The following is a 23025-nucleotide window of genomic DNA, read 5'->3' as shown; positions in this document are numbered from 1 at the left end:
GTGCAGAAATCAGCACCCTAAATTTGTCCAAGTTTCGTTTAAAAACAAAAGCATGTCTAGCTCCTCAGGTTGTGAAGATGTGCTTGATAGTACATGAGTCTTGGGAGTCAGAGGGGAGGTGCTGAAAAATATCTCCCATGCCTGTTATAATGCCCTTTCCTTTCTGCTAATTCACATACTTTAGTTTTTAAAAAGGCAGAGTAAGTTATGCCAAAGAAATACATTTGCATATTTTTAGAAACTTGAATAATTCTAAAGTCACTGCAGTCATTCTTTCTTGTGGGAGAATTTGAATTAACAGGATTCAGCATTTTGTGTCTGAACCATGGAATCCAAAAATGAGGGTCAAACTACGCATTACTTTAATTGTGCAACATCTGGATATTCATTTTTAAATGTAATTGCATACTTGGTGGGGGATTATCAAGACTGCAGACAGTGAGGTAGTGTTCAACACTCTGCTCTCCAGCCTTGATTCTAAGAAAATCATCCCTACTTCTGCTATGCAGCTCAGAAAAATGTTCCCAGTGGAAGCAATTAGAGTTGTTGTTTGTTTTTTTCTATGCTACATAACCACATGCAGGTGGCATTTTTTGTGGGATCCTTCCTTCTCTACATGATGGAGTCCTGGTGACACTTCCTCCTTCATTGCCTATAACTAAAAGAATAGATAGATAGATGATAGATGGTAGATAGGTAGATAGATAGATAGATGATGATAGATAGATAGATAGATAGATAGAGAGAGAGAGAGAGAGAGAGATGATAGATAGATGATAGATAGATAGATAGATAGATAGATAGATAGATAGATAGATAGATATAGATGATAGATATAGACAGATAGATAGATAGATAGATAGATAGATAGATAGATAGATAGATAGATGATAGATAGATGATAGATAGATGATAGATAGATAGATAGATAGATGATAGATAGATAGATAGATAGATAGATAGATAGATAGATAGATAGATAGATAATAGATGATAGATAGATAGATGATAGATAGATAGATAGATAGATAGATAGATAGATAGATAGATAATAGATAGATAGATAGATAGATGATAGATAGATAGATAGATAGATAGATAGATAGATAGATAGATAGATAGTTGAGAGGTAGATAGATGTCAACACAATTAAAGCAATTTGTTGTTTGGCCTTTAATGAACTATGTAAGACAGTGTGTACTATATCCTAAAAGAGCTCTTTGCAGTATCTTCTCAATTTGCTTTTGACTCAGTTTGCTCAGTCAGAATACAAAACGACACCTTTTTTTTTCTTGTTTCAAGATACACTGGAGAACGCAACGCATCCAACATGGCTATCATGGACATCAAAATGCTGTCTGGTTTTGTCCCTGTCTCATCATCCCTAGAGCGGGTAAGATTTAGAACAAAGTGAATGAGTCACCCTAGGAGAAAATGGCTGGATGAAGTAAAATTGTTGTTGTTTAGTCGTGTCTGACTCTTTGTGACCCCATGGACCAGAGCACGCCAGGCACTCCTGTCTTCCACTGTCTCCCGCAGTTTGGTCAAACTCATGCTGGTAGCTTCGAGAACACTGTCCAACCATCTCGTCCTCTGTCGTTCCCTTCTCCTTGTGCCCTCCATCTTTCCCAACATCAGGGTCTTTTCCAGGGAGTCTTCTCTTCTCATGAGGTGGCCAAAGTATTGGAGTCTCAGCTTCAGGATCTGTCCTTCCAGTGAGCACTCAGGGCTGATTTCCTTCAGAATGGAGAGGTTTGATCTTCTTGCAGTCCATGGGACTCTCAAGAGTCTCCTCCAGACCATAATTCAAAAGCATCAATTCTTCGGCGATCAGCCTTCTTTATGGTCCAGCTCTCACTTCCATAAATGCCAGGCTTAAAAAGTGTCATCGTAAATGATGTCGTAAGAAATCCATACATTACTCAGGCTAGTAATCCTCCAGCCTCGATTCATCATTTCTGAAGCTGCGGACCAACAGGCCAAAGTCTGTTACCGTTTTCCAAGGCTCGATCACTTTTCTTTTCAAACGGAAGTGGCACGGAAGATCTGCAATCTTGTTTGTTGCCCATGGCACCCACCCAAATACATAGAGCGTCTTCATGCCAGCAGCCACACTAAAGTGCAGAACTGAAAAAGGAAGCCGTGAGCCATGGGGCAGAGGCTCACAGCAAGAAGGTTTGAGATTTCTGTATGGAACTGGTCCAAAAGGAAGAGCTTGCCAGGTTCAGTAATGTTTGCCAAGCCTCTGGCTGTTTTTTATTATCTGATTGCTATAAATCTATCTGAACTATTCTTATTCACTTTGTTATGATGCACCACTTCCCTGAAAGCAAAAGTATCTTTCTCTCCTTGCTTTTATTGTGCAGCTCCAGGACAAAGTGATGCGTACTGAAACCAGAAATGACCATGTCTTCTTATATCTGGAGAGTGTAAGTTTGCCTGAAGTTGCATCATTACAACAAACCTGCAAAAGATCTCCCTCTCATAAACTGTCACTGATATTTTCTGTCTTCCTGTGCTCAGGTATCATCAAAGGAGATTACCTTGACATTAACTCTAGAAGAATCCCATCCTGTGTCCAAAAGCCAACCAGCTGCAGTTCGAATGTTTGATTATTATGAAACAGGTAGGAGACTTGCTCTCACAGTTTAGGTGTATTTTGTGTATTTTGATTTCGTAGTTCCCAGAAGCCCATGTAGTTTCATCACTAGGACTGCCATAAATTTTACTGCCTCTTCCTTCAACAAGTATCCTATAGGAAATGAGTGTCCCATGTTTGTGTTGCCATTTCAATTGTCTCTTCTAAAATTGAAGCCAGTACTCTTTTTCTGAAGGGACACGGGTGGCGCTGTGGGTTAAACCACAGAGCCTAGAGCTTACCGATCAGAAGGTCAGTGGTTCAAATCCCCGCGATGGGGTGAGCTCCCGTTGTTCGGTCCCTGCTTCTGCCAACCTAACAGTTCGAAAGCACGTCAAAGTGCAAGTAGATAAATAGGTACCGCTCCAGCGGGAAGGTAAACAGCATTTCCATGCGCTGCTCTGGTTCGCCAGAAGCAGCTTAGTTATGCTGGCCACATGACCCGGAAGCTGTACACCGGCTCCCTCGGCCAATAAAGCGAGATGAGCGCCGTAACCCCAGAGTCGGCCATGACTGGACCTAATGGTCAGACGTCCCTTTACCTTTACCTTTACTCTTCTCTGAACACCTGAAAGAGAAAATGTGGATCCATACAACATCTAATGCTGTGCTCTCTCCTGTCCCTCCTACTAGATATAGCTGCCCATAGTGAATATAACACACCATGCCGCCAAGAATCAGCTTGAGCCCGAACAAAGAAGAAGGTAAGTCAAAGGAAGGGATGCTAGCTATGCAGGCGCTAACAGAACAAAGAAACAAAGAAACAAAGAAAAGCAAAACTTGCATTGATAAAGAAGAACTGTTTTGGACAGTGGTGTAGCATGGGTTGCCAGTGCTGGGGCCAGGTAGAGACGGGGGGTGAGAAACGGACAGAGTATGCATGCACATCCAACTGCCTAATGGCAGCCACATCACCCAAGAGATCATAGCCACAGAGATAAAAAAAGAAGAGTCATTCCGTTGTCTGGAGAGGTCACTTCCTGATTCTCATACAAAAGCCATTTTCAATGGAGCCCAGCAATGGAAACTTGCAGCTGTATTGAAGAAGCATCGGGGATTGAAATTTTGCACCCCTAACAATTCTGAGGCACTCCCGGCAAGGATAATTTTATTGAGTTAGATGAATGTGTTTCCCACTATTGCTCTGAAAAATACAGTGTTTGGGGTAGCTTACAGCATATAAAACTATTCACCGTACAATAAAAGCAAAGCCAAAACATAAGGATAAGCAGACAGCGCAGTAGAGAATAAAAATTAAGGAGTACAGCTAGGTGTCTTGATCTCTCTCCTTTTAAAGTCTTATGTGGTTTATTTTATTTGTATGTTTGTATCTTATGCCAGTCTGTAATAAAGTTTTTTGTTGTTGTCTTTGACTGCTGCATTTTTTCTACTATTGTGGCCTTTTTCCCCTTTTGCTAGATGTATTTTACCACTAAAATTGTGGAGTTTTTTAAATAATAAGATGGCATATAGATTGTATGAAATAAACAATTGCAACTTTTGCAATTCCCCCTTATAGAGGGTAGGAGAAATGGCTCCATGGCCCATTTAAACATGTTGACGCAGTTGAGACTTAAAATCATATTTTCAACTTACTGATTACTATGTCCATTTCTTAAATGTCAATTTTTATTTCAGCAGGAAGATCAGAAGCTATATCCCTGTGTCTGATGTGGTTCAGAAAAATCACCATTCCAGAAAATCTGTTCAAAATATTACATTCGGTTGAAATTTTTTTTGGCTGAGATCTCACTCCACATCTTTCCGACTTTCAGAACTGTATTTTGAATGTCTCGTTTGTAGAATAAAATTATTTCTAGTTGCTATAACCATTTGCAAATCTCTCTTTTGCTGTTGTGAGTTTCTTTGCTATTTGATGATTAGAGTATTTCAAATACTCCAGAAACAAAAAATTCTGGCAGAGCTGGATTGAGCCATCAGGCCAATGGAACAGGAATGGGACACAGTTTTGTGTCTATCTGTGTTGAAAAGTGTGCAGACATTTTCTTCCATACTGACATATTATTATAGAATCTCATAGTTTTTACTATGAGAGCAGATTACTCTGTCAGCACCAGCAATTCGGGTTGCCTGATTGAATGACCTTCCTTCTCTTTCCTCTGTGTATTGTGCTGGGGGTTCTCCCAGTCTCCCCAGAGTCAATTTTTTGGGGGAGGGGGCACATGGTAGGAAAATGGGGGGTGGCCTTGTATGGGCTTCTGCTGATGGGACTCATTAGCTGAATCCCACCTTGAATCTCAAACTGTATTTATAATGGCTCTCTCAGGAGTTATGTGTTCCCAGGAGAAGGCATGTATGGTGCATCTATTATATTTATTTCATCCATGTCCCACTTTTACTTATTTGATGACAAATCCGAAGTGGCTCATAAAATCACATCCCCTCCAACATTTCTCCAATGAAAACAGGGACGTCCTTTTCCATAACAACAACAATTTTATTATTTATAACACGCCTATCTGACTGGGTGGCTTCCAACACATATAAAAGCATCATAAAACATTAAACATTAAAAACTTCCCTATACAGAGCTGCCTTGAAGTGTCTTTTAAAAGTTGTATAGTTATTTATCTCCTTGGCTGGGTGGTTACTTAACTCCATACTCTCCAGCATTTCTTTTATGAGAATAGGGACATCCTAAGGAAAAGCGAGACATTCTGGGATCAAATCAGAAACTGGGGTGGCTTCTGCAAATTTGGGACTGTCCCTGGAAAATAGGGACAGTTGGAGAGTGTGAAATAACATCATCACTGTGGTAACAGATAATAAAACTCAAAAATCACAGTAATAAGCTACAGTTCTATAGCAGCAACAGGGATGCGGGTGGCACTGTGGGTTAAACCACAGAGCCTAGGACTTGCTGATCAGAAGGTCGGCGGTTTGAATCCCCGTGACAGGATGAGCTCCCATTGCTTGGTCCCAGCTCCTGGCCACCTAGCAGTTTGAAAGCATGTCAAAGTGCAAGTAGATAAATAGGTACCGCTCCAGCGGGAAGGTAAATGGCGTTTCCGTGCGCTGCTCTGGTTTGCCAGAAGCAGCTTAGTCATGCTGGCCACATGACCCGGAAGCTGTATGTCGGCTCCCTCGGCCAATAAAGCGAAATGAGTGCCACAACCCCAGAGTCGGCCACGACTGGACCTAATGGTCAGGGGTCCCTTTACCTTTATAGTGGCAACAGAGGGCAATAAATTCTCATAACCAATGGCATTACAAATTATCGGGTTAAAAGAAGAACTGAATTGACTGAAGGCTTTCTGAACAGGCCAACGTAACAGGGTGTGAGGGCTTGCCAGGCCTAGTTGAGGAAGCCATCCCATGAAGCTGGTGCCTCTGCTGGAAACATTTTGCTCCTAGCGGATCTTGCTGAGCTTCATTTGGCAATGGCAGCCAGAGCAAAGTCTCAGGTACTGAATAGGTTTTAGTCATGAGATATCGAGATTTCAAAAAGATTTGCTAGAAAATAATGTTAAACTACTGTCGAAAATGTATAGTTTGCTTTTAGAATGGCACACAAAAGATGAACAGGTCAAGTAATTGTAATGATTCACTGGGCAAAGGATCTGGGTCATAACATTCAAATGGCAGATTGGGAAAGGTTCTGGAAAACAGAAATTTACGGCATGTTGTACACTGAAAGAAAACTAGATGAAAATGATGTACCGGTGGTATTTAATGCCTACTAAGTTGGGAAAAATGTATAGGACAAGTACAAATTTCTGCTGGAAATGTAAAAAAGAAGAAGGCACCTTTTACCATATGTGGTGGACTTGTAAGGTGACAAAACCTTTCTGGGAGACGATTTATAATAAAATGAAAAAAATGTTTAAGATAACTTTTGTGAAAAATCCAGAGGCTTTTTTATTAGGAATTACAAATTGCTATTCCAAAGGACCAGAAAAGTCTTTTTATGTATGGAAGAAAAGCTGCTCAGATGTTACTAACCCAGAGATGGGAAGAAGACAGGATCCCTACCATAGAGGAATTTGCAAACTAAACTGATGGACTATGCCAAATGGCAAAGCTGACTGGAAAACTCAGGAACCAAGAGGATAAAGACTTTACAAAAGAATGGGAAAAATTTATAAGTTATCTAAGTGTCCACTGTAAGCAGATGGAAATGTTGGCAGGATTTTGAGTGCACTTGTAGTGTAACAAATACTATGGACAATATGGAGTGATTTAAAAGTTAGAGTATGGAAGAATATGCAGTCGTAAATGTTTAAAATGGGGCTCCATTGGGGGGGGGAGTCATGAGATTCGGTGCAATCTCTGTCTATGGATTTATATTTGGATTTTTATAACCTTATATTTCTAAAATCAAATTTAATTTTTTATTTTTAAAAAAAGGGTGTCTGTGAGGGCTCTTGCAAAAGAAGGCAGTCTCAAGGTTGAGCCACCATCTTAATCTGCATTAATCAAGCAACTGAGGGAGAGATGTCAAGGGGATCTGCAATTTTAGGAGCTCAACAGGAAAGCTCCAAGGTCCTGGGCTCTATTCCCTTTCAAGTATTACCTGGCGAGAGCAAGGCTGAAGGGGCTTGTAAGTGGAGGCATGCAAGGAAGAGAAACAAAATCAGTGATTGATTAACATGATGATGATGATTTATTACATTTGTTAATCGCTTAATCTTGCCTAGGGCAACCCAAAGCAGTTTACAAACAAACAGATGAATGGAAAAAAGCCCCATACATTAAACCCCACAGAGGTACATTAAAAACCTAGAGGGGAGTAATTACATTAAAATCACCCTGTATACTTCCATTAGGCAAAATAGCAAGTGGCAGACTGGAGTTACAGGGGGAAGGTTGGGGGGGGGGTTTTGCTGGGTTTTTTGTTTGTTTGCTTGCTTTTGCAACAGGAAGCTGACAGAGCTGTCCCTTTGGGAGCTGTTACCAATATTCCTTACTGTTGTTTCTCTTCTGAAATATGTATCCTTGAACAACGAAAATAACTTGTAGTTACTCTTATTCTTGCATGTTGCTACTTACCGTACTTCTTATTTGCAGACAGAAATGTGTGAACTGGTATTCATGAGCAACTAAGACTTCCGCAGTGTATGTTCCATTATCATTCTGAGATACCTTTCTAATAGTCAAATTGCCAGATTCCATGTCAATAATTGCTCTGTCCTTCAAAGGTGAATAGCATCTGCGGCCTTCATCTTCGCTTTCAGCCACTATATTTGCTCCCCCACCAAAAAAAAAAAAACTTGACTAATGTGCTTTTAAATACAGTAGTACCTCTGGTTACGTACTTAATTCGTTCCGGAGGTCTGTTCTTAACCTGAAACTGTTGTTAACCTGAAGCACCACTTTAGCTAATGGGGCCTCCAGCCGCCGCCGCGTGATTTCTGTTCTCATCCTGAAGCAAAGTTCTTAACCTGAGATATTATTTCTGGGTTAGTGGAGTCTGTAACCTGAAGCGTCTGTAACCTGAAGTGTATGTAACCCGAGGTACCACTGTACTGGTTACAGAAGCACATCTTTTCCTTCAATACCAACCACAAGGTTCTTATTGAGGCAATCTATAACCAAAAAACACAAAGCAAAAATGGAAAATAAACTGCTTGTTCGTTATAGCAGGACTGTAGGACTGAACGCTGGCAGAGAAAAAGGCTTCCACACACATATACACACATCCACAGCAAAACAAAAACAAAACAAAACACAAAAGACACTTGGTTACAATTACAAAAGAATACTTGGATACAATTATAAAAATAGAGATAGAATAAATTGAAGAAATGGGGTAATGGGCAGTGCAGGGAGGGAGGAAAGAAAAATGCTTTATTTGACAGAAAGGGGGGAGGATTTGAAGGAGGGGAATACCGGGAGAAGCGAATTAAAATGAGAGCAGACTAAAGGCAAAATTGAGGAAAAGGTTTATATATATATCATCATCATCACTTTTAATTGGTATACCATCTTCCTATCTTACAATATCCAAGGCGGTTTACAAGCTGAAGAGACAAAGAATGTACAACTTATAACAATCTAATCCAATACAAATATGTGATAATAAAACATAACTTTAAAATAAGCAACTTATATCAAATAAAGTAATATTCAATAAGCCCACGCCACCTATCAGGAGCCAGATCCTGGCCTGCATCAAGGATTGGCAAATGGGGAGACAGGCTCGGACATGGGCTGGGCCAGGGGGCTGGAGCTGACGGAGCAGGAAGGCTTCCCTCAGGTCCACTACCTGGGCATTTCAACAGCCCTCACCTGGGGCCCCACCTGCTTTTTCTTCATTGACCTCCCCACCCACCCTTGGTTCAAGCTGATGGTCAAGTAGCTGTGGCTACACTGGTCACCATTTTATGAGGCTGGGTAGAAATTTATGCACCAGGCAAATTGGCTCCAACCCGGTGGTTTTGCCTATCTTATAGCAATCATCACAACTGGGTTGGGCATTGGGGCAATCCTTTGTCTTGGATGAAGGGCAGGTTGTAGTCTCTGCCTACCCTTCCAAACACTGGGGTACCCCATTAAAGGGATCCTATTTGATGTAAGTCTTAGGAACCCCCACCTGGATTGACCTATGCATCACTTCTGGTGGGTGGGCCAGAAGTATTTTGATTGCCCCGTGCCCAAGCCAAACCAATTTTATCTGTACAGTGGTACCTTGGTTTTTGAACGTAATCCATTCTGGAAGACCGTTCAACTTCTGAAACGTTAAAAAACCAAGGCGCAAAGGGCGGTCTGCAAATTCATTGGAGAAAATTGGAGGGGGGACTCAGCGGAAGACGTTCAACTTCCAAGGCAGTTGAAAATGGAAGCATTTACTTCCAGGTTTTCAGCATTCGAAAACTGAAACATTCGGCTTCTGAGATGTTCAAAAACCGAGGTACCACTGTATTTAATAAAGTTGTGGCCTGTTTTGATCCAAACCAGTCTTAGTGGTCTTTTATTTATCTGGGGTTGGGGACTGGGGAGCACAATGCCTGGACCTGCAAATATGTTTTGGTGAGTGCTGCATCTTTCCCTTTGGATGATGAGAAGCAAAGTGGGAGTAGGGGTGGATGGCTCCTGTGAAACATCTCCCCACATGTCAAAGGAACTGACGCACAGTGTGTCTTCATTAACATGGGATTTTATATTGGATTTTCTTCCTTTATTGATTTTCTTCCTTTATTGATGCAGGCAACCTAATGGATGAGAATGATTTCATGTGTATGAATCAAAAAAATATTGAAGCATGCGCAGTTTCAAATACACACCACCCTCTATGGGTATGGAGTTAGAAACACCAGGGAAATCCATGGGGGATAAGGCTGGGTGGATGTGGGGGGGGGGTAGTCAGGAGCACCCCCACCCCAACCATTGGTTCAATTAATTAAGGTAATTAAATAATTAAATAAATAAATAAATAAATAAATCATTAAAGGGACCCTGGCGGGTGCTTCTGTCTGGACACCCAGATGGGGGTTGTTGGCCATAGCACTCCCAAAATGGGGATATTGTGGGGGGGTCTCCCCAATTTGATGTACGACATAGGGCAATCCTTAGCCTGGGGTTAATTGATTCAGGATACACACCCAGCGCCTGTGCCAAAACTTGCCGACATCTGTAATTCATAAAGTTGTGGCCTGTTTAAATCCCAAGTGGTTGTTTATCGCAACTCCGCCACTAAAGAGATTCCATGGATTATGCTGGGGGTTCTCCTGGCACAGCAGATTTGGTGCTGGTGTTGCAGAGGCCCTGGAGGGAGGTAAGCAGGAAAGCCCCACTGTGCTAGCAGAAGTCCTTGTGCTGGCTTCTGCTAGCTAAACGGGTTAGTTAAATCTGCCCATAATTCTTCCCCACCTCCTCAGCATTGTGGGCCATCAAGCTAAAAAATGCAGCAGGGGCTCTTCACATTGGGAACTAAAGTTAATCCTCAGGTCATCACAGATGCCTCAACGGCAATCTCTTGTTTCCCAATGGGAACAACCTTGTGAGGTAAGCTATGGGATCCCGGTCTGACATGGGGGAAAGAGTTAGGCCCAGGGGGCAAATATCTGTGTGAGAAGAAAATGTGGCCTTTGAGCCTCCAGGGGGGTCATTCCTCTGTTAATTCTGTTTATTGCAAGATGTCCTTCGAAGAAGCGGAAGACATTGTGCAAGAAGGAGTACCGGAATTGGTGCAAAATCAGTTCTGGTGCAAATCCAACACAATCTGTTGTTCTTGTATGTCCAGCACAACCAGTTATTGCAGGATTCCTTGTTCTTATTTCTCCATACACCATTGTGGATGTTCCTTTGCCCTCTGCTTGGACGGTGCACACTTTGCTAAGAAGATGCCACAACTCTCAGGTTCTTTCTCAATGAAGTCAGCTAAAAAGGAAACATTTCTAATTGGATGTTTGAACATCTCAGAAGTACCCCGTTTAGCTTCATTACAATATGATTCATAACTTTGCTGCCTGGGCCAAATCAAAGAGTTCTGCATGAATGAAAGAATGGAGGAAAAACTGTACATAATACCTTTGGAAATCTGTTGCTGAATTTTAGAAAGGAAAAACTTGTGTCCCTGTAAATATTGATTATGATTTGTTTTAAAAGAGTAATGGTCTGAATCCAATACAGTGGTACCTCGGGTTAAGTACTTAATTCGTTCCGGAGGTCTGTTCTTAACCTGAAACTGTTCTTAACCTGAAGCATCACTTTTGCTGATAGGGCCTCCTGCTTCCGCCGCACCGCTGGAGCAGAATTTCTGTTCTTATCCTGAAGCAAAGTTCTTAATCTGAAGCACTATATCTGGATTAGCAGAGTCTGTAACCTGAAGCGTATGTAACCTGAAGCGTATGTAACCTGAGGTACCACTGTACAGAGACATGGTTAAGCCATAGGCTTCAACAGGTGTAAGCAAGCCCAGCTGTGATTGATTTACTCCATTATGAAGTATATGTCCTCAATAAATGTCTTATTGCTGGACATGGTAGGGGAAACAAACCACTGAGAAACCCAGAATTTGAGGTTGAATGCTTTTGATGAAAAGAGCACTTGGTTAAAGGTAAAGGTAAAGGACTTCCGGTGTAGCGCGATCTCGTTGCAAGCGGGGATTCTTTCCGTGAGGGGAATCCCGGGCTATTTTGGAGGACAAAGGGGTGCTACAGGGCGCGGTGGCCCCCGAAAATACCACTGGTGGGTGTCCAGAGGGTCAGGATCCCAGCGGACCAGGAGCGGTCAGCCTGGCCGTCAGGTAGCTTCGATAAGAAGTGAAGAGAACGGCAGCGCGGATCCGCGGGTCGAGGGAAGCCATTATCCACCTCCAAATAGCGAAGCCCCGAGCTTGCCGAGGAAGCGCTACGCTCTCAAATTAAAGGAATCCGGCTCCAAGCAAGTTAAAATCCGAAGTTATAAAATAAGGAAGTCCCGGAGTGTATAGGAGAAGTTTGCGGAGTTCAGCTGACAGCCGAAATCAACTCTGACACAGCACTACTTGCAGAGCGCGGAAAGTGAAAGTGAGTTGCCCTAGCGGACACCGTTTTTCCCCTTTTTGGGACCTCTTAAAAATAACTCTTGAAGAGGATACGTTATATCAAAGTTATTGTTACAGTGAAAAGGGGAACAGAAGATTAACTGTTTCTAACTGAGTCCTGGGTGAAACGGAGGGTGTAAGCGATAAGAAGGGGCACTTCTCAATTTCTACTTAATAACATAAGGACAGTGAAACGGAAGAGAAGGCTCCGACGCCATTTCGGACATCTTATGCGTGCACGTACTGACACATCAGTTGAATACTTTTGAGCAAGATAGAGCATTATTATTTGGTCGGCGCAAACCGTTTCTTTTTTTTTCTATTACAGACATTTCACTTTTTCTTACTTGTTGGGTTCTTTTTATGGAACTTGGGGCAGAGAGACTGACGGAGATTGACATTTTTCGTTACTTCTTTTTCTCCTTTTTTTTCCTCCTCCGTTGGAACACATGCTATTCCAATATAGATTAAGACCTCTAGTGGCTAAAGTGAGATAGTACAACTGATTTTTTCTTTTTTTCCTCTTTTTTGGCGGAGCTTCATTTTACACTACTTATTTGATGGACTTTGATGGTTGTTAAAAGTTAGACAGAACACTTGGATATAAGCTGATCATTGGACATTTAAATTGTTTCTCCTGAACGTATATTTGGAGTACCCCCCACTATAAGGGAAGAGGGTTTCGAGACACTCTTTCTTCAATCTCTTCAATTGAACTGGATAACTAGTTACTGAACTGTTAATTCAAATATTTTACCTCTCCCTTTTGTGTTCGGCTGGACCTTACTAAGAGGACAACATTACTAAAAGGATTAGCCTGAGTGGAGGCAAGAAGACAACTCAGTGGGCTCTTATATGAACACTTGGTGATATACATATATATAAGTTATAAAGACCAGTTGAATTTGAATAACTGTAAATTTGGAATTAACGGTGAAATAACTGCGAAAGGATAGAACTGGGTTGAATTGATATATTTGGAATTGATATATTTTGTTGGGAGGGGTGCGTGGCTGGGGGCTTGGCAAGTAGGGGTTGTTGAGTGGAGAGAATTATTGGGACAAAATGTCAAACCCAACTAAGAAAGGGGCTGATGGGGGGACACCTGTCGAGAGGAAAGGATCTAAACAAGAGATAGACTTTAGGGCAGATATTCTAAGAATGTTTGCGGAAATTAAACAGAGTGAAAAGAATTTAGAGTCTAAACTAGAACAAGTAGATAATAAGATTGGAAAAATGGATAAGAAAATGGACGAAACAGTAAATGAACTGAAAGGGCAAATAAAAGAAGTGTTCAGAAGAACACAATCCGTAGAAGAGGGATTGAAGAAGACAAGACTAGAAATGAAAGATGTCAAACGGGAAGAGGAGAAAATAAAAGTAGAAATGATGGAACTAAGCAAAGCTCAGGAAGAGATGAAGGACGTGATAGCGATGAATGAACTTCGGTTGAGGGAGGTGAATCTGAGATTCAGAGCTGTGCCAGAGACTCAAGGAGAAAATATCAAAGATAAATTGATAACAGAATTGGCAAAGTGGATGGAACTATCTGCAGAAGAAATGGGAAAGGCGATCCAAAGTGCATTTAGAATGAAAGTGAAAACAACTAAAAGAAAAAGATTTACAGGGGACTGCCTGATTACATTCAAAGATAGAGATATGAGAAATATGATTCTACAGAGGAACAGAGAAAAAAGATTGAATATAGATGGGAATTTCATAATTATCTTTAAAGATATACCAATTAGACTGCTTAAACGGAGAGATCCTTACAAATCTCTGGTCCAGACGTTAAAGAGAAACAACATTGAGTTTAGGTGGGAGTTCCCAGAAGGAATTTCATTCATGTATAGGAGTAAAAGACACAGACTGACAAACCCAGAAGAAACTGGGAAATTTTTGAGGAAATACAAAGAATTAAAAGTAGATTCGGAGGAAACTAAAGGAGCAGAGGGAAGAACATTAGGACAACTAAAACCAGAGGAGAAAGAAGAAGAGAACGGAAAGAAAACGGACGAAGAAGAAGAAGAGGAAGAAGAAGAGGTAGACAAATTATAGGTAAATAATTAGATCTTATTTAAATTAAGACATCATGGCGTTAAAAATTTGGAATTGGAACATAAATGGGATGAACGAAAAAAAGAAAAGGAACAAAATCGAACAGTTTCTAAAAAGGAAAAACTTAGATATCATTTGTTTACAAGAGACACACGTAGCCAGAAGACACAAAAAAATATTAATCAACAAAAGATTGGGAAATGAATTTGTATCTTTAGACAAGGAGAAAAAGAGAGGAGTGGTCTTATATATTAAAAACCAAATTGAAACTCAACAAATTTTTAAGGATGAAGAGGGAAGGATAATAGCGGTTCGAATTAACTGGCAAGGAGAAAATTTGATAATAGTCGGGATCTACGCACCGAACGGAAGTAAGACTGAATTCTATAAAACTTTAGAAGAAAAATTACTTGAATATATAGACCAGAAAATCATCTTAATGGGTGATATGAACGGAGTGATCTCATTAGAAATGGACAGACTTAGGGAAGGAACAAGTAAAGAAGGGAAACTACCAAAATCCTTCTTCTCTATGATAGAGAGTTGCAACTTGATAGACATATGGCGCCTCAAGCATCCGTTAGATAAACAATTTACGTACTACTCTGAACCGAACAAGTCAATGTCAAGGATAGACCAGATTTGGATCTCGAGTGAACTGATACCAAGAACCAAAGAGATAGAAATTCAACCGAAAGTAATTTCTGATCACAACCCAATAGAATTTGAACTAAGAAGCCTCGAAGAAAGAACTTTCAGATGGAGAATGAAAGATTATCTCCTAGACGACCAGAAAATAGTTGAAAAAGCGCAAAAGAAACTAACAGAATATTTCATAGACAATTGTAATAAAGGTACAAGAACTAAAGTGGTCTGGGACGCCAGCAAGGCAGTAATGAGAGGTTTCTTCATCCAGCAAAACTCAATTAAAAATAAAAACAGAGAAAAAGGCAGAAAAGAAATTCTGAAGGAAATCATGGATAATGAACAAAAATTAATTAAGAAACCAAATAATTTGAAGATAAAAGAAAAGATTAAAGCTCTACAAGCACAGTTCGCTATCATAATAAATAGAGAAGTAGAATGGAATATAAAGAAACTGAGACAAAGAAATTTTGAATTTGCGAACAAATCAGGAAAATGGCTTGCATGGCAATTAAAAAAAAGGAAGGAACAGAGTACAATTAATAAGATTACAGTAGAAGGAGAAGAGGTTACTAATCCGAAGGAAATTAGAAAGGGATTCTTGGATTACTATAAAAGATTGTACAAAAACAGAGAAAGAAATAACTTGAGGAAGATAGAGAGATATCTGAAAGAGAAAAAGGTACAAAAGATCCCGACCGGAAAAAAAGAGCAACTGAATACCCCAATTGAATTAGAAGAGATAAAAGAGGCGATCAAAGAACTAAAAAGGGGGAAGGCTCCAGGGCCGGATGGATTCACTGCCTGCTACTACAAAGAAATGAAACCTATTTTGACAACGCCATTGAAGGAAGTGATGAACAATATTTTAAGAGAAGGAGAAATCCCCGAAACTTGGAAGGAGGCATATATTACATTCATTCCAAAACAGGATTCTGACCTAACCCAAGTCAAAAATTACAGGCCGATCTCACTCCTAAACTTAGACTATAAGATATTCGCTGCGATTCTTGCAAAGAGGATGAAAAAGATTCTATTAGAAATTATACATAAAGACCAGGCGGGCTTCTTACCAAGCAGACAGATGAAGGACAACACAAGAACTATAGTTAATATGATGGAATATCTGTCTGCTAGGATTGATAAACAAGCTGCAATGATGTTTGTCGATGCCGAAAAGGCATTCGATAATATAATATGGGACTTCATGTTAAGAAATTTGGAACATATGGAGATTGGCAAAGAATTTCTTAATGGAATAAGAGCAATCTACACAGAACAGAAAGCCAAATTGATTATAAATAATGTAGTCACAGAAGAAATAAGGATACAAAAGGGAACAAGACAGGGATGCCCTCTCTCACCGCTACTTTTTATAATGGTACTAGAAGTTCTTTTGAACTCGATCAGACAAAATAAGGAAATAAAGGGAGTGACAATCGGCCAGAACGAATATAAGATCAAAGCATTTGCAGATGACTTGGTAATAATGATTGAAGAACCAATAAGTACGACAAAAGCAGTTTTGGAGGAAATGGAGCAGTTTGGAAGTATGGCAGGTTTTAAACTAAACAAGAAAAAAACAAAAATGATTGTAAAGAACATGGATCAAGATCAAATAGAAGTAATGCAACAACGAACACAAATAGAGGTGGTTAAAAAGGTGAAATACCTGGGTATATGGATAACTTCCAAAAATATAGATTTATATAAAAATAATTATGAACCAGCTTGGAAGGGAATTAAAAAGGACCTGGAGGTGTGGGCGAAACTGAGATTGTCATTTTGGGGAAGGATCTCTACAATCAAAATGAATGTGCTCCCAAGGATACTGTTTCTATTCCAGACTATCCCCATAATTAAAGGAAGGAAGATCTTTAAGGAATGGCAAAGAGTGATCTCAAGATACATCTGGCAGGGCAAAAAGCCGAGAATCCAATTTAAGTTGTTAACAGATACAAAGGAAAGAGGAGGCTTTGCCCTGCCAGACTTGAAACTGTATTACAAGGCCTCATGTCTTTGCTGGACGAAAGAGTGGATTAAACTGGAGAATAATGATTTGTTGGACCTAGAGGGGTTCGACAATAGATTTGGATGGCATGCCTATTTATGGCATGAGAAAAAGAGAGTCCACAAGGGTTTTGAGAACCACATCTTCCGGGGTCCTTTAATTGAGGTATGGGACAGGTATAAAAACCTATTAGAACCTAGAACACCACGTTGGTTATCACCTCTAGAAGCAAAGAGTGTAAAGAGAATTAATATGAGAAGCAAATGGATAACATATGACCAGTTGTTGTTTAAAGAAGGAGGAAAGTGGAAAATAAAACCGTATGAACAGGTGAAGGAACATGTATATGATTGGATGCACTACTTCCAAATGAATGAGATGTTTAAGAAAGATGGTAAAGAACGAGGTTTTGTGGACAAGGAATCGATATTTCAAAGTGAGGTTATAGATAACGATAGTAAAAATTTATCTAAAATGTACAAACTGTTGTTAGATTGGAATTTGGAAGATGAAGAAGTTAAGTCGGTAATGATTAGCTGGGCTAGGGATGTGGGTCACAATATACAATTTGAGGAATGGGAAAAACTATGGAAGGAGGGTCTAAAATTCACTGCATGTACGACGTTAAAAGAAAATACGATGAAGATGTTCTATAGATGGTATATGACACCGGTAAAACTGGCAAAGATGTACAAGACATGCAATAGGTGCTGGAAGTGTGGGGATAAGGAGGGTACTTTTTATCACATGTGGTGGGATTGCGGGAAAGTGAGAGACTTCTGGGAGAAAATATACAATGAGTTAAAGAAGATTTTAAAATACACGTTTAAAAAAAGGCCGGAAGTCTTTTTATTGGGAATACTAGGAAATGAGATAAAAAGGAAAGATTGCAAATTTTTTCGATACGCAATTACAGCCGCAAGAGTGGTTTTGGCCCAGAGATGGAAACAGCAAGAAATACCGACTGTAGAAGATTGGAGAATAAGATTGTTAGATTACGCAGAGTTAGACAAATTGACAGGGAAGATTAGATACTTAAGAGACCAAAAGTTCATCGGGGACTGGGAGAAATTTGTGGAATATCTGGATTGTCTAAGTAAAGGTCAGATGACGCTTAAGGGATTTAAAGATGCACTGTAAAAAAGTAAGAAGTATTGTCTAAAGGGAACAGGAAGAAAAAAAGAGAGAGAGATAAATAATGTCAATACAAAACCGAGAAATGTGTAATGAAAATTATGATTATGGATGATTTACGGAACAGCTGAGGGAAGTCTAAAAAAGAAATAAGTTATGAAAATGATATGAAACTAGCATATTTTGTGTTGTTTTGTTTTGTTTTGTTTGCTGATGCTTATTAATAAAAATTATATGGAAAAAAGAAGAAGAAAAGAGCACTTAGTTAAAGGTAAAGGTAAAGGGACCCCTGACCATTAGGTCTAGTCGTGACCAACTCTGGGGTTGAGGTGCTCATCTCGCTTTATTGGCCGAGGGAGCCAGCGTACAGCTTCTGGGTCATGTGGCCAGCATGACTAAGCCGCTTCTGGCGAACCAGAGCAGAGCACGGAAACACCGTTTACCTTCCCGCCAGAGCGATACCTATTTATCTACTTGCATTTTGACATGCTTTCGAACTGCTAGGTGGGCAGGAGCTGGGACCAAGCAACGGGAGCTTACTCCGTTGCGGGGATTCAAACCGCCGACTATCTGACCGGCAAGTCCTAGGCTCTGTCGTTTAACCCACAGCGCCACCCATTACTTGCTAGCAATTGTGAAGGCTCTCTCCCTCCCACCTTTCTCTTTCCTACTTTTCTTAAAATAAATAAAAATCATTGTCAGATGCTGCTGGTGGTTGCTCGTGAGTAACCAGGCAGGACTCCGACCTGACTTTTACAGGTTTTATTGTGCAAACTATTTACAGTGCAGATCTACAAAGTTCATGTCTGTCTCAGTCACTTGCAGAATCCGGGAGTGGCCCCTTCCGGCTTCTCCCCCAACGTAAGAACTTCGGCACCCCAAGCCTCCGCCTCCCCTCCTTGCGTTTCACCTCTCTGTGCAAGCTGGGCGATGGAAGTGGTGTGCATCCCTCCTGGCCAGCCTGGCGAGGTGAGGCGCTGGGGCTCTCAGCAGCATCCTCGAGCCCTTTCCTCGCTTGGCTGGCCCCTTCCCTCTCTTCTCCACTGGAGGTGTGGCTTTTCCCACTGCTGGAAGAGGAACTGCTCCTCAGGAGTTTCGGAGACTCTCTGTATCCCAACGGCACTGTGATGGCCTGGGAATCTGATTCAGAATCTGAACCTGAGGAGTCCCAGCCTGCACAGGAGTCCCCGCCTCCAGGGCCGGCTGAGCCGGGGCAGGGGCTTGAATCTGAAGGGCCTGCACCTGTGCCGGATGCTCAGGAGCAGACACCAGATGTATCCACTCTGGCTCCGGAGGTGATTGAGGGCCCATTGCCTGCAGGTGCACCTCGCCCAGCCCTGTCAGGGGAAGGTGAGGTTGCCTGTGGGTCCAATAACCCTCCAGGCTCTCCTGAGCTGCAGAGGCTCAGGGCAGAGAGGTGGAGGGAACTAAGTTCTCTGCGGAGGAGTGTTCGCCTTAAGGCCCGGAGAGGCGGGTCACCTGTGGGCCGGGACCGCCCCTGGCCTCAGAGGAAATAAAGGCCAGTCAGCCCAGTCCCAGGCTGCGGGAGCAACGACGTTGGAAACCTGTTTCTGCCAGCACCCTGACCTGTTTTCCCCGGAGATCCTCACCACGCCCGGCTTCTTGCTTTGGACCCCGCTTCGCCCTTGGTGGACAGTCTCCAGACCCTCGGCCCAGGACCGGACTCTGACCACGCCTCACGGTAACCTCCCCCCGGGACCAGCACAGGCACCCTTGCCTCCCTCCCCTGTTCTGATGGCAGTCCCCTGACAACCAGCTCAACAACAACAACAACCTTAACACACGACGACAAACCATCACACACTGGCTAGTATCGTTCCAGAAACATGCTTGGGGAGGAAAACATGGGTATCTGGAGTTCTGCTCAGCCACCACAGATGATTTGTAAATGTTAGAACAAAAAGGTGGGGAATACTGAGCTGCCACACTAAGCACCGAGCAAGTTTCAGCCCTGCAACACAAAAACAATGGAAATACTTCACAATTTTTCCCCCCAATAGATTTTTATTAAGATTTTAAAAATTACAAGAATAAAAAAAGAATAAAAAACACCCAGTTAAACAAAGAAGAAAACAAAACAATGCGTAAAAACAAATCACATCAGGAATAAATAAATAAATAAATAAATAAATGTAAGAAAAACAGACAAAAAAAGAACAAATCAAACCTTTACATAACTTTCTTTCTTTAGCTTTTTTCCTTGACCTCCTCACACCTCCCCTCTTTGTATTCTAGTTCAGATAGATATTTCAACAAATCCTTCATCTTTGTTTTTATCCTAATAATTTATCTTAATATACTGTAATTTTACATTCTCTTCTTTCACCAATTAGCCATCCGTTTTTACTTTATATAATCTTACTTCTCCTTAAAACTGATATATTTGAACTTAATCTCTTAAGACATTTCCCCATGGGTCATAAAAATTTCATTCCACGATTTTTCTAACTCTCATCCATTTTTTTCCTCTTTTTTTTAGAATCTCCATATATACATTTTAAATTCCCAATTTTCTTCCACCGTCCCCCCTCCCCAGTCTCAGCCCCTGCCGTCAGTTCCATCAACCTCCAACAGTCCATCAACCTGGAGATCTTATGTCCGAGGCTCTTAACTCTTCTTCATGTCCCATCTGCCAATCTTATTGATAATCTTTGGTGCTAAAAAGCAGATCTCGGGGGAGCTCCAACCCATCGATGCACATATTTCTTCTTATCAGGTCTGCCAGATTTCCATAGTTAAGGCTAGGGCCCATAAAGTATTCCAAATCTTGTTTCACAGTTCTTCCAGATCCAAAGGCCCCAAAAGCTCCAATCTCCTCCTCAAATTCATATCCCAAAAGTCATTTGATCCCTGCATATTGCCTGCAAATGGGAGTTGTGAATCTGGGGGAGGGGGTGACATTTTATCCCTATGTCAAGTGTGAGGTATCAATATCACTTTAAAAGGAACCACGACAACTTAGGTGCACTTGAATAAAATCATGAAAAAATAATATAAGAAACATTAAATATTCCACCTATGCTCAAACTGTATATTTATCATTAAACTCATATGTTACAAAATAACAGTGATCCTCTAGTGACCTACTTGGTAAAATAAAAACGAAAACCAGGTCCAGTGCCGAGAGCCTTCTGATGGTTCTCTCATTGCGAGAAGTGAGGGTACAAGGAACCAGACAGAGGGCCTTCTCAGTAGTGACGTCTGCCCTGTGGAACGCCCTCCTATCAGATGTCAAGGAAATAAGCAGCTATCTTATTTTTAAAAGACTTCTGAAGGCAGCCCTGTTTAGGGAAGTTTTTAATATTTAATGCTGCATTGTTTTTAACACTTGATTGGAAGCCGCCCAGAGCGGCTGGGGAAACTCAGCCAGATGCGCGGGGTATAAATAATAAATTTATTATTATTATTATTATTATTATTATTATTATTATTATTATTATTAGTGCTGCCTGCACACCTAGAACTTCTCAGCTGTTTGGAGAAATGGACTCTGCATAATAGAATCATAGAATGGTAGAGCTGGAAGGCGTCCCAAGGGGTCAATTAGTCTGCCCCCTGCAATGCAGAAATCTTTTGCCCAGCGTGGGGCTCAAACCTACAATCCTGAGAATAAGAGTCTCATGCCCTATTGACCTGAGCTATTCATATAATAAGTTTAATAATAGTGGGTCCACCAGTCAACAAGGGGTTTCTGAACGTGCTGCAGAGGGAAGTGAGGGGCAGATGGGACTCCTCAACCTGCCCAGGCTTGCACCCCAAGGAGGTCACTTTGGTCCTGATAATGCAGCGGTTTGGCTTTCCCCTGGGAGGTGCACTCCATTGTCTCTTGAGACAGACGGATGCCAACAACCCCCCTACATCAGTTACGGGCTTACTGTAATGTCTGAAAAGGGACGCAGGTGGTGCTGGGTCTAAACTACTGGGCCTCTTGGGCTTGCCAATCAGAAGGTTGCCGATTTGAATCCCTGCAACAGGGTGAGTTCCCGTTGCTCTGTCCTAGCTCCTGCCAACCTAGCAGTTCGAAAGCACACCAGTGCAAGTAGATAAATAGGTACCGCTGTGGCAGGAAGGTGAACGGCGTTTTTCTGCACTCTGGTTTCCGTCATAGTGTTCCGTTTCACCAGAAGTGGTTTAGTCATGCTGGTCACATGACCCGGAAAGAAGAGTTTGGATTTGATATCCTGCTTTATCACTACCCGAAGGAGTATCAAAGCAGCTAACATTCTCCTTCCCCTTCCTCCCCCACAACAAACACTCTGTGAGGTGAGTGAGGCTGAGAGACTTCAGAGAAGTGTGACTGGCCCAAGGTCACCCAGCAGCTGCATGTGGAGGAGTGGAGACGCGAACCCAGTTCACCAGATTACGAGTCTACCACTCTTAACCACTACACCACACTGGAAAGCTGTCTGTGGACAAATGCCGGCTCCCTCGGCCTGAAAGCGAGATGAGTGCCGCAACCCCATAGGCGCCTTTGACTGGACTTAACTGTCCAGGGGTCCTTTACCTGTTTTACCTTAATGTCTGAAAGGGTTTAAGGGATAACTGTCTTCACCCTGCTCTGTTTACAGAGCTTCCCAGGGTCTCAGCTCTGTTTAAACAAGAGCTCTGGATTAGATGAATGGCAATTCTCATGTGGCTTGGAGGATACCTCCTCTTTGACTGGCTGCTTCAGGTAGTTCTTGAAGGGAGTGACTGTGTAACACAGGAAACACTTCAGTACCTGAGTGAATGGGGACCATCCCTGGCGGATGAGATTGCAAAATGTATGTGCCAAGGGGGGAAAAGACAGAGGGTGGAAACTCATTGACCCCACCTGGCTGTAACTGCTACAGAGAACATTTCCTGAAGAAAAATGAAAGAAAGGTTAAAGAACCCTGGGAACAAAGGCTGAACCCATTGTGTTTTTCGTTTTTTAAGAGGTGACCTTTCATAGAAACTACAGAATTATATAGTTGTGGAGCTCAACTTCTGCCAATGTTACATTTTTCATCTCACTGTGCACTACATAGCTATGAGTTATACAACATGATT

General features: G+C 41.5%; 2 protein-coding genes across 2 annotated transcripts in view; one reads left to right on the top strand and one right to left on the bottom strand.

Moving 5' to 3' along the window:
• Positions 1 to 4478, top strand: part of LOC309332067 (ovostatin-like) — a 46997-nt gene extending 42519 nt beyond the window's left edge. Inside the window, exons 32-36 of the mRNA XM_081844785.1 lie at positions 1303 to 1393; positions 2367 to 2429; positions 2524 to 2626; positions 3272 to 3342; positions 4277 to 4478. Of these exons, the coding sequence (XP_081700911.1) occupies positions 1303 to 1393; positions 2367 to 2429; positions 2524 to 2626; positions 3272 to 3324 (310 nt within the window). The 3' untranslated portion in view covers positions 3325 to 3342; positions 4277 to 4478. The remainder of the gene's footprint in view (positions 1 to 1302; positions 1394 to 2366; positions 2430 to 2523; positions 2627 to 3271; positions 3343 to 4276) is intronic.
• The window catches only part of AICDA (activation induced cytidine deaminase), a gene marked incomplete at its 3' end in the record, with an annotated part of 147154 nt that continues 126765 nt past the window's right edge, over positions 2637 to 23025 (bottom strand). The window contains exon 4 of the mRNA XM_081845697.1: positions 2637 to 3186. Coding sequence (XP_081701823.1) covers positions 3183 to 3186 — 4 coding nt within the window. The remainder of the gene's footprint in view (positions 3187 to 23025) is intronic.

This window comes from Podarcis erhardii (genome assembly GCF_964252035.2).
Source record: "Podarcis erhardii genome assembly, chromosome: 17".
NCBI classification, from domain to species: Eukaryota; Metazoa; Chordata; class Lepidosauria; order Squamata; family Lacertidae; genus Podarcis; species Podarcis erhardii.
This window is presented reverse-complemented; position numbering and strand designations above follow the sequence as displayed.